The following is a 12062-nucleotide window of genomic DNA, read 5'->3' on the forward strand; positions in this document are numbered from 1 at the left end:
CCTGTAGTAGAAATGAAGAGTGTAAAAAATGCCCCAAGAAAACTATTTAAGTCCCCATAAATGGTTCTGCAGTAAAAACATTTAACAATGAAACAATTCCCTGTGTTATTTTGTATTTCTGTGTATGTTTTAATTGTTTCGCATGCATGGACTGAGCACTGTGCCTGTTTGCTCACCTCATGCATGCTCTGTTAATCTGATAATCAGTTCTTTAAGGGGAAAGCTACAGTTCAGTGTGTGTTAAAGAAATGGTGCAAAGGATTCCCATTGCTGCATCTCCTCCATCCTGCCTCCTTTACTTTGACAGTTGTTCCCTGAGTGTCCAGGAAGGGGCAGCATTACAGATGCCCTTGGGCTCCTAAAAACTTTGCCTGTTCCCAGTTTAATTTTGCTCTCTTCAACCTTTGGTCCAAGACAGCAATTACTAAAGATCCCCATCAGGTTCCACATGAATACAAAAATAGAAATGGAAAGTGACTCAATTCTGTTTGTGATTCATAGAGAGCTCATTGATTAACATTACAGATAGATTTAAAAAACTGTCCAATGACAGACTGTTTTGAGTATTCTTGAGTGATATTTTATTTAAAATGTGTTCTTCTCTGCCACCTTGTTGTTTTGTTTGGTGTAAATTGTACCTGAGTTGAAGTGATAATTATCAAGATTCCCATAGTTTTGCAATTGAAGTTTTTTTTTTTATAGAAAACTAAGTCAAAATCAGATAAAATGTGAAATATGGATCACATTTTCTGATTTTTGTTTGATTTGCATCCTTGTCAAGAAGGTTTACATTCATACAAAGATATTTCTGAAAAAAAACTGCAGATTATCACTTTGCCTCCATTGTGAAGTTTGTTTATACGTTGGGGTTGTTTTCTGGTCTGAGTAGACGCCTCCTACTCTTATCACCAGCACACATCCTCACTTCTTCACCGTGTTTTCTCCCCACTCTCTCCTCTTGGTTCTCATGCTCACCTCAGTTAATTTTTTCTGCTTTTTTTTTTACCCTTCATTTTTGCTTTCTGTTCCTTCTCTCTCCTCTGTATCCAGTAGAGTGATGGTGTGCTGTGGTCTCCCCACTCAGAGGAATAATATCAGTGGTGTGGGAAAGGTCCAACCTCACATGTCCTGTGCGGCTGAAGGTAGGCTGTGTGAGGTTAGACCTATCCCACACGGCTCGTATTCTTCCCAGCCATGAGACCAGCGGCCTGCCATCCCCTCCCCTCTCTCCCTTCTCCTATAATCGTCACTAAGCGAATGAAAAGAAGTCCTCGTCTTGATTTTCATTCCTGTAGACATTGTTTTTGATGATAACCTCTCTGAGTCTGGCATATTGCATGCTGTTCAGTAATACGCTTGGTGTGTTTGGTGAGTGATGACGTTACTGTGACTTCAAACCACTCGTTTCAGCTGGCATGGCGCTTGTGTGCTTGTGTGTTCCCACCGTGTGCGTTATTGTTGTAGGACTCTCCAGTATCAGGTCTGTTCTTCTCTCTCCCTCAGAATGGGCTCAACGGGCTGCATCTGGCCTCCAAAGAAGGCCACGTCAAAATGGTGCTGGAGTTGCTTCACAACGGAATCACACTGGAGACCACCACAAAGGTAAAGTATCATGCAAAGGAAGAAACGCACCAGCTGGGGTTAGAGCAGTAATAGTAGTAGTAGTCTGCACTACCATTTATGTTTTAAATAAAGAGAAAATCCCCCACAGAAAGAAACGGATATGATGTGCTTCACCTGTACAGGAATAATCTGACCTATCAGATCATAGGTCAGATTATAGGTACATGGCTTTGCAAAAGATGTGGCTAAGTCAGTCCTCATTGAATCATTTTGTGCTTACTGGGTCATCATAAGAGACTGCAACAAGTAACTGGCTCATTTTCACTCTATAATTTGATTTCCATCTAAAATATCAAGGAATATACCTTCAGGCACAAGCTCAAACACCCAACCATCACCTTTCTTTGCTTTTTTTCTTATATGTTGGTGCTATTCTATTCTATTCTATTCTATTCTATTCTATTCTATTCTATTGTACTCTGTATGTGATTTACTTGCTGAATAACCAGACAACTCCAGCTCTAATTTTCTAATTAATTTAGCTAATATTATTTTGAACTTTTTGAATCTCCTAAATTTTGTTGTAGCACAGAAATTTTATCTGCAGATCAAATGCTCTAAAAAAAAAAAATCACACGGTGGCTATGTCACAACAAAAATAATTCATCTCTTTGTGATGCAGTAGAAAACTGTTCATGACTGGGACTGAGTGCTTCAAAAGCAACAGAGATTCTTCAACGACTTCACCAGGCTTTATGTTCAACAAAATTCATTTCATTTTAGTGTTTTGGCAAAATACAAAAAAGGATGGCAGAAGGACTTTATCAGATATGAAGAAAAAATTCATTTATTTAAACCTTGCATGTTGAACGTTTAGAAATGATTGCTTTAGTTGCATATGGTTTAACAGTGTCTTGTTTAAATATTAATTTGTCTTGTTCCAAAAAAATATCAAAGCTTTGCAAAAGAAGTACAGATCTCTGTACCTCATTTGTAGGTAATTATGCCATATTTGATTGTGTTTGAGCAGAAAGGGAACACCGCCCTCCACATTGCAGCTCTGGCAGGGCAGGAGCAGGTGGTCACAGAGCTGGTAAACTATGGGGCCAATGTCAACGCTCAGTCCCAGGTGAGAGCTGCTCTCACTACAGACGTCCCATGATTCACTGAGACTGCTTCCCAGTCCTCACTATGTGAATTTAGCCGCTGTAGCAACTACTGCAAATCCATCTGTTAAAATTCATCTCTGTTTGTCTGATATTTCTGTGTGTTTGTGTTTCCTCTTTGTGTGCATCCTGGTGTGTGCCTCTGTGATTTTGCTTTGTTGTGTGTGGTCTTGTATGTGTGTGTGTATGTCTGTGTGCATCGTGTGTCTTTCTGAGACAGAAGGGTTTCACTCCACTCTACATGGCAGCACAAGAAAACCATCTAGAGGTTGTGAAGTTTCTCCTGGAGAATGGAGCCAATCAGAGCATTCCAACAGAGGTACCAAAGAACTGAGAGAGAAAAAGACACCCTTTGCTCTCTGTGTTTTCCATTCTGCTTTGTTTTCATGAGCCTCTCTTCTTGCATCGGTCCGTTTTCAGCTTCATGAGTCAGCCCCCCTCCTGACTGTCTCTCTTGTGCTGCAGGATGGATTCACGCCGCTCGCCGTGGCTCTTCAGCAGGGGCATGAGAATGTCGTAGCTCTGCTCATCAACTATGGCACCAAGGGGAAGGTCCGGCTCCCTGCACTGCACATTTCAGCACGAAATGACGATACGCGAACAGCTGCAGTGCTTTTGCAGAATGACCCTAACCCTGATGTCCTCAGCAAGGTTTGTGGCCAAAGCAGTGTTTGCTGTCTTTTCATGTGTTTTTCTTCCGATAAAATGCAGAAGTGGTAATGTTGAAATGCATGTTGCAGACTGGATTCACCCCCCTCCACATTGCTGCACATTATGAAAACTTGAACGTGGCACAACTGCTGCTTAATCGAGGAGCAAATGTAAACTTCACTCCAAAAGTAAGAATCACCAAATACAAGGAAAGGGATGCTTATATTTGTTCTAATTTTTGTTGTCAGTGTTGGTATGAGCTCATCTCTGTGTTTCTGCAGAACGGCATCACCCCTCTGCACATTGCTTCCAGACGAGGGAATGTGATCATGGTCCGACTCCTGCTGGACCGGGGGGCCCAGATTGATGCCAAGACCAAGGTAAGACCAAAAGCTGCCCGATTTTAAACTCCCATATTCTAATTCTACAAATCACCAACTAAATCATTAACAATCCACTGTTTTCAGGATGAGTTGACTCCTTTGCATTGCGCTGCCAGAAACGGACATGTCAGAATAATAGAGATCCTGCTGGACCACGGGGCTCCAATCCAGGCGAAGACAAAGGTAAGAAAAAACAACTGTTAAACCTTCTTTTTACATATGAATAAAAAAGTAAAGATGTTATTTTGTTTTTTTCAGAATGGCCTGTCACCAATCCACATGGCAGCACAAGGGGACCACATGGACTGCGTCAAGCAGCTCCTACAATACAACGCAGAGATTGATGATATAACACTGGACCACCTCACTCCGCTGCACGTGGCGGCACACTGCGGGCACCACCGCATGGCCAAAGTACTGCTGGACAAAGGAGCGAAACCCAACTCAAGGGCTCTGGTTAGAGATATATCATTCTTTTAAATTCCACTGAAGTGATGAACTGTAGCAGTGCATTTTAAAAATATTCACAACCCTAGAAATTTTCTCACTTTAAGATTTGTATCATGGATCAGATCAGATGCAAACAAAACTGGAAAGAAAAATCTGGAAAGTGTGCCACTTATTGGTATTCAGGATTGTTTACTCTGATCTGAATAAAATACTATCAAAACCTTTGGCTTCAGACTTTAACCTCTACAGTAAATAGAGCCCACCTGTGTGCAATTTAATCTCTGAATACATCCAGATGTTCTATGAAGCCCTTAGAGGTTTGTTGGAGAACAATAGAGATTGAACAGCATGAGGCAGACATGTCGTACTGCAAACCCACCTACCTAAGCTGACCGGGCAAAGAGAGCATCAATTAGAAAAGCAGCCAGAATACTGTATGGTAAGACGGGAGGAGCTGTGGAGATTTGACGCTCAGGTGGGAGAGTGTGTAGGAACAGTTATGAGTCTCTATCTCTATGGTGACAAATAGTGGCGGCAGCATAATGCTATGGTGATGCTGTTCTTCTATGCGGACAGGGAATTTGACCAGAGTTGTCCAGGACGATTGGTGGAGGTAAGCACAGGGCAGTTGTAAAAAAAACAAAAGGGAAGTTGACCTTTGTTTGGGACAACGGCACAAATAATTTTCAGTTGCTAGAATAGATCATTCATGTTCAAGGAATAAATCCACAAATTTTAAACTGATGTTTACAGACATGCCTCTCGCTGAGCTTGAGCTATTTTTACTGTACAGAGTCCAAACGTTTCTGTCTCTACATGAGCAAAGCTGCTGTCCAATAATAACAAGTAACTGTTTGTTGTTACAGAACGGATTCACTCCTCTGCACATTGCCTGTAAAAAGAACCACATGCGTGTGATGGACCTCCTGCTCAAACAATCAGCATCACTAGAAGCTGTGACTGAAGTAAGAATTCAGGCAGAAAGAATTGAAGATTATTCATCCTAAAGTGTTTAAATGTTTTCTTAAGTTTGTATTTTAATTCTCTTTTATTCTGTTTCTGTTTTAAAACAGTCAGGCCTAACCCCCTTACATGTTGCATCCTTTATGGGTCATCTTAATATTGTGAAGATCCTCCTCCAGAAGGGAGCTTCTCCCAGCGTCTCTAACGTGGTATGTAGCTTAAAGTTATTTTACAACCAGCTTAAATAACCAGTTTTCGTGTTTGAAATGTTGGTGTTGAATCTAATACGGGGGTTTTTGTTTCTGCAAACAGAAAGTGGAGACTCCGCTCCATATGGCATCTCGGGCAGGTCACTTGGAAGTGGCAGAGTTTTTACTGGAGAATTCAGCTCCAGTGGATGCCAAGGCAAAGGTAGATCAAAATAAACAACATGCAAGGTTTCATTAAAAAGACTGACTCATTTTGAATTCGTTTTATCAGGACCGATACACTGAAGCAGATCTTATTATTCTAACCTCACTTACCACATTTTGTTCAATTACACAGTCAAAGTCAGATCCATTATAGTGGAATATATAGAGATTTTCAGGAAGTATGCTATTCTTCCTGAGTGCTTGCCCCTCCCTCAACAGGATGATCAAACACCTCTGCACTGTGCTGCTCGGATGGGTCACAAAGAGCTGGTGAAGCTTCTGCTTGACCACAAAGCTAACCCCAACTCCACCACAACAGCCGGACACACGCCTCTGCACATCGCTGCCCGGGAAGGTCACGTTCAAACCGTGCGCATCCTGCTGGACATGGAGGCCCAACAGACCAAAATGACCAAAGTAAAAGAAAATATTCTGGTGACGCTGTGTTACCTAGCCAGTTTTAGCTGGGATTCTGGGCTTAATCTAATACTGTGTTCGCTCACCTTTTTGCGCTTTTGTAGAAAGGCTTCACTTCACTACATGTAGCCTCCAAGTATGGGAAGGTGGACGTGGCAGAGCTGCTGCTTGAGCGAGGAGCCAACCCTAACGCAGCTGGAAAGGTGAGGGAAACCAATGACATCCAGGGACCTGGATGAATAAAACATTTCCTTTGGTAAATCCCTGATCTTGTTTTAACAGAATGGTCTGACCCCGCTGCATGTTGCTGTACATCACAACAACCTGGATGTTGTTAATTTGCTTGTCAGCAAAGGAGGGTCACCACATAGCGCTGCCAGGGTAACAAAAAATGGGTCTTAAGTGAGGCAGTAAAATGTTTATAATCCACACATATTCTTAAAAAAAAAACGCCTCCTTTCTGCTGTCCAGAATGGCTACACTGCCCTCCACATTGCATCCAAGCAGAACCAGGTGGAGGTGGCCAACAGCCTGCTGCAGTACGGAGCTTCAGCCAACGCTGAGTCACTGCAGGGCGTCACTCCGCTCCACCTCGCCTCGCAGGAGGGAAGGCCTGACATGGTTTCCCTGCTCATCTCCAAACAGGCCAACGTCAACCTGGGCAACAAGGCAAGAGGAGGCAGATAAAGTGTGAAACTGAAAGGTTGGGATTTTGTTGTGATGCTTTAATTTGATGAATTTGTATTTTTATTCTTCAATTCAGAGTGGATTAACACCATTGCACCTGGTGGCACAGGAAGGACATGTAGGCATTGCTGATATCCTAGTGAAGCAAGGTGCTTCGGTCTACGCTGCCACGCGGGTGAGACCCCTTCATTTCTTTTTCTTACAACAGGGGTCAGCAGCTCTTAGAGTCCAAAGAGCCAATATTTGCTCTTGCGAATAGTTACCAAAACTTTCCCAGGGAGACAAATCCTCCACAGACCTTAGAGAATAGTAAATGTATGACACAATTACTATAAATAAATCTCTTTGCTTTGGGTTGTGTTTGAAGAACCACAATTTGGAGACACAATTAATAATTTATATGAAAAATATTACATGAGTAAAATTGGAACATGTGAGTTAACTTGTATGAAAAGTGAAGAGACACATAAAGTGGGTTTCCTGCCTTTTAAACTTTCAAGACAAATGCTTGAGCTGTGAGCTGCCTAGTGAGCAGTGGCGTAAAGCACCACTGACACATGCAGGTAAAAAGCTAAACATCCTATTTAGGTTCACTGTGGATCTTATTGCTGAAGGTGGAATATATATATATATATAGATCTCTATATATAGACATATATCTATATATATAGATTTATATATACAGTACAGACCAAAAGTTTGGACACAACTGTGTGTCCAAACTTTTGGTCTGTACTGTATATATAGATAGGTATATATCTATCTATCTATATATATACAGTATATATATATTAGGAAGAGTTAGATTTGTTTCAATAAAATGCTCTCTGTCTAAAATACGTTTTTGCCATGCACACAAATATAGACTGGTTTGTATTTAAACTGATCATGCTAGCTGTGGCCACATGGCTCTGTTAGCTTACAGCAGACATACAGTCCCAGCCAGAACACCTCTAACAGGAATGAGACTCTGATCATTCAACTACACTCTTGATTTAGTGAATTCTTCAGAGTGATTACATCATACAGAGTTTTTAATTGAGTTTTTCCTCTTGACAGATGGGCTACACCCCTCTGCATGTAGCGTGTCATTACGGTAACATCAAGATGGTGAAGTTCCTCTTACAGCAGCAGGCCAATGTTAACAGCAAAACAAGGGTGAGTTTTTACACCATCGATGCCTGAAAAACTTTCAACGACCAATTCAGGGTTGGATCTTAGAACTAAACTGCACTGAGTTGAAAGGGGCTGCATAGTTGTTTGTTAGTCACAGCCACCTTATTAGATGTTAGATCTGCATTAAAAAAATATAAATATGCATTGACAAATGACTGTATATGTTACTGAACCTTTTTGTCTCCCTTGCAGCTTGGTTACACTCCTCTGCATCAGGCAGCGCAGCAAGGACACACAGACATTGTGACTTTATTGCTAAAACACGGTGCCCAACCCAATGAGACCACTACTGTGAGTTTGAGTGCAAACTGCCTTCTTCCTGCTAATTCTTTTTTCTTCAGTGATGCAATCTTCTTTTTTTTTTTTTTTTTATAGCATGGCATGTCAGCGCTGGCCATTGCAAAAAGGTTGGGATACATCTCTGTTATCGATGTCCTGAAGCTCGTCACTGAGGAGACTGTTTCTATGGTGTGGAGTGTAGAAGTGTCAATGTTTTTCCAGTGTTACAGTTGTGCAATAACACTTGCAAATGCAATTCCACAGAGCTTTTTCGGTATTGCTGTCATATCTGACTCTGGTTTCTTTCTGTGCTTTGCAGACGACAACAGAGAAGCATCGAATGAGTTTTCCAGAAACAGTGGATGAGATATTAGATGTGTCTGAGGATGAAGGTACAACATTAAAATATCACCTTGAAACAGTGGGAACTCAGGGTGTTTGAAATATAAGAATATCATTTTTTTCAACTCTTCTTGCCCTTTGCCCTTTTTAGGAATTGCACAGCTAACGTTAGGTATGAACGTCTACTTCTCTTTTTTTTTTGCAGCATTCAGAGTGTTTTGTAAAGTTCTGTGTGGCTCCATTTCAAGCTCTTGCCATCTTTGTTTCCCTTCCTTTCTCTCTCAGTCTGTCTGTAGTGGTGCTCACTGTGGTAGCTCTGGTTTCTCATTGGCATGCACCCATGGCACCCATGTCTGTGACCTCTCTATGTCCCTTCAGTAACACCGTCATTCTCTAACTCTCCAGGTGTCACTTTTTTGCCCCTCCATTGTTTTGTAAACGTCACAGATACCTGCTCTGTGACATTTTACCATTCATAGTGGATTGGTGTTGTCTGTTTCGGGAGCAATGCTTTGTTGTGTGTGTTGGTTTCTGTACATTTTACTATTTTGACTGTATTGTGTGTTCTTCTGATCAAGTAGGCTGTTGAGTCTAAAAATTAATTTAAAAAAACCAGATGAAGGATGTTTTAATCTTGGTTGCAATAATTAGCAGCCAATGAGCACTCAGAAGTTTTATCTCGTCTACATTGTCTTAGATAGAAGTCGCTCCAGCCACATCTTCCTACACATTTGATTCAGCAACATCTACAATTTGATTGCACTCTAAGCCGAAGACACACAGATTCTTTCAGTCAGAAAATTAAGTAGCATTAGTGACACAACTCTAAGAAATCCACATTTTTACTGCACATACACACCACTGCCACTGAAGTAATGCAGGTGCTACACAAATATCACAGCAATGACCCATAATAAAATTAATTTATTTCATGCTACGCTGAGCAGAAACTCTATCTGCACTGACATATATTAACTCTCCTCTGATGCAGTAAAACACTGTGAACTATACGCCCCAAAACACTTGCATAACACAGTTAAAAGATGTCAAAACACTTTGTTGTTCAGCAAAATGTGAGAAAATGGTGTGACAACAGCTTTACAGTGTTAGGGAATACCCAGATTATTTAGATCAACAAAGCAATGCACACAAGTGCAGCCTATAAATACAGTTTTGCAAATCGCACCGACAAAAATAGAGTAGAAATCAAACTCTGTCATGCAAACAGTGGCTGGGTAGCTCACTGGTAGCCAATGCTTGAAGCTGACAAACATGACAAAGGACCAACAACAAGGAGGACGGTGAGCTTACTCAGAGAGACGAAACACCAGACTATTTAAAAATGCCTTGATCAGGACCTGTCACCTGAGATGGGATCAGGACATCCCTTGTTGGACTTGGTTTGATTGTCCTACTTGGAGACGGACATAGAGACAGAGATCAAAGCTGAGGCACTATTCACTGATCATGATCAGGTGTGCAGAAGCACAGCTTCAAATCAATGCCTTTACTTTTATTTCATTTTTTTAATGAAAAAGACATTTATATCAGTTTAGAAGGGATCTGTTTTTGGTCTAGTCACAGTTAAGATTTTATTTATGTTTCCATGTAGTAGCTAAAATTCATGCGTGGAAGTTTGATTTTACAATGCTGTTGACAGTTATGTCTCAGCATATTATGATTTTATATTTTTAGTCCCCTGATAGTTCAATGAAGATAGTTCAATGAACAGATTGTCTCTAAATATAGAAAGTAGCTCTTTTGCAGTCTTAAAGATACAAATCCAGAATGGTAAAGTGATAGCAGCATATATTTTTAAGTGCCTGCTTTCTAGCATACGATCAGATTTTAGCAGCGGACATCAAGGACTTGAGCTGAATCGTGGTACCGCGGACAGTGCAGACACGCACTCATGTAAAAATCTTACACAGGGAAGCTTTCTTTTTTTTTGCTGCTGTTTATCAAGTGCTTTTTTTTCTCCTCTGTTTTGGGGTAAATAACCAAACCCAAATCGCCTCACAAGATGTTATTCAGATTCATGTGTTGTATTCAGAGATGCTGTTTGTGCTGTGGATGACTAAAATCCTAATGAGATAAATCAGCATCTACAGTTTACATATGGCACAACATTTTTGCCTTAAGATTTTTCAGTCCTTGAACTAAAACTCAGTTTTTGAGCCGTCCTCTGTGATTTTGTCATCACATCCAGGAGTTTTTGCTTTAAATGTCTCAGCAAGCTGAGTTAAAAACTGTGATTTGTAGTGTTGCTCATAAGCTCATTTATTTGTTGAATGTCTCCATTTTCTTCTGTGGAAGCAGTGATACAAGTTCAGTGTGAAAACAAACATGGTCATTAGTGTCTCATGTCATCAGTCTAATCTCTAAATATCACAGCCACCATTCTGGGTGTCATGTTGTCTAACCCTTCTAACAACTCGTTAACAGTCTCATTTTCTTTCTCTCTTTCTCCTGTGCTGTGTCACCAACCTGACCACGATCTGTTCGCTCTCTTTGGCATGTTGTTCTCTGAAGGAGAGGAGCTCTTGGGGACAGAAGGGGCCAGGTACATGAAGATGGATGACATGAAAGACCATGATGACGATTTCCTCTCCCCCAAGAAATCACTGGAGTACGAGAGAGGGCTGGGCACAGCGTAAGGGGGGCTGAAAGGGGGAGCAGGGTAGCGAGCCAAAGCCAGTAGTCATGGGCCAATAGCCGAATGGGGAATAAGGGGTGCTCCACAGACATAAATAAACCCCTGGACGATTGCTTGGGAGGAGCAGAGATGTGAAGAAGTGTTTTTAGTCTCACTTCTTTTTTCCTCTTTTCTTACAACAGGAATTACTCACCGGCCATTCCCAGGATTCCCCGTGTCTCCCCGGAGAATGTAAATCTGCCAGAACATGAAATAGATCAGGTACTGCAAAGGCTAGAGTCAGAAATGCAACAAACTGAAAATGTCACGTCATAGTTACAGGGATTTTTTTTTCTTCAGTCATGTGGTCAAATCTGAAGTTGTCTTGTTTCGGTTTTCTGACTGTGACTCACTTTACTTCTAAGGCATCCTTAACAAGGACATGCAATTTGGTAGTAGTGACTTTTATTGTCCTCACTTTCATTTAGAATATCAGAAGGTATTCAGATTTTAAAAGTTGAAAGGTTTTATATAAATGAAGTTATTCTCTCTCTTCAAAAAGATTTTTGCAGCCATTTTTAGTAATGTTTTACTTAATGGAGAACTCCAGTCCCTGATCTGACAAGGTAGTGCTAAAAACTTCAGAATGCAGAATGGCTTTCATAAGTCATTAAGAGATGTCACAGATGGTAAAATATGGTAAAATTATATATCAACAATTTCAATACAGATTTTACAAACAGATTTAAAAGCACTAACTGAATTGTAAAATGTTCCACATAACGTATTCATGAATAATACCAAACAAACCTCACTCATTCTGAAAAAGAAGGTAAAGGTAATTTTATTTATATAGCACATTTTCAGCATCAAGACAGTTCAAAGTATTTAAAAGAAACAACAACCAAGGTGTTACTTTTCCTCTGCTTTTTCCTGA

The 12062-nt window shown here is 40.7% G+C and overlaps 1 protein-coding gene across 14 annotated transcripts in view; it reads left to right on the forward strand.

The window, feature by feature from the left end:
• Positions 1–12062, forward strand: part of ank1a (ankyrin 1, erythrocytic a) — a 100499-nt gene that overhangs the window by 55298 nt on the left and 33139 nt on the right. For 11 of the 14 annotated variants that reach the window (XM_032578982.1, XM_032578983.1, XM_032578976.1 and 8 more), the window contains 23 exons: positions 1504–1602; positions 2594–2692; positions 2950–3048; positions 3195–3380; positions 3470–3568; positions 3662–3760; positions 3848–3946; positions 4022–4219; positions 5080–5178; positions 5287–5385; positions 5489–5587; positions 5809–6006; positions 6111–6209; positions 6289–6387; positions 6478–6675; positions 6770–6868; positions 7753–7851; positions 8062–8160; positions 8245–8337; positions 8468–8540; positions 8642–8662; positions 11023–11143; positions 11329–11407. In XM_032578982.1, the coding sequence (XP_032434873.1) occupies positions 1504–1602; positions 2594–2692; positions 2950–3048; positions 3195–3380; positions 3470–3568; positions 3662–3760; positions 3848–3946; positions 4022–4219; positions 5080–5178; positions 5287–5385; positions 5489–5587; positions 5809–6006; positions 6111–6209; positions 6289–6387; positions 6478–6675; positions 6770–6868; positions 7753–7851; positions 8062–8160; positions 8245–8337; positions 8468–8540; positions 8642–8662; positions 11023–11143; positions 11329–11407 (2553 nt within the window). Of the gene's footprint in view, positions 1–1162; positions 1369–1503; positions 1603–2593; positions 2693–2949; positions 3049–3194; positions 3381–3469; positions 3569–3661; positions 3761–3847; positions 3947–4021; positions 4220–5079; positions 5179–5286; positions 5386–5488; positions 5588–5808; positions 6007–6110; positions 6210–6288; positions 6388–6477; positions 6676–6769; positions 6869–7752; positions 7852–8061; positions 8161–8244; positions 8338–8467; positions 8541–8641; positions 8663–11022; positions 11144–11328; positions 11408–12062 lie in introns of those variants that run through there. The other 3 variants (XM_032578988.1, XM_032578979.1, XM_032578980.1) reach the window with 3 other exon arrangements.

Source organism: Xiphophorus hellerii, chromosome 12, assembly GCF_003331165.1.
Source record: "Xiphophorus hellerii strain 12219 chromosome 12, Xiphophorus_hellerii-4.1, whole genome shotgun sequence".
Classification (NCBI taxonomy): Eukaryota; Metazoa; Chordata; class Actinopteri; order Cyprinodontiformes; family Poeciliidae; genus Xiphophorus; species Xiphophorus hellerii.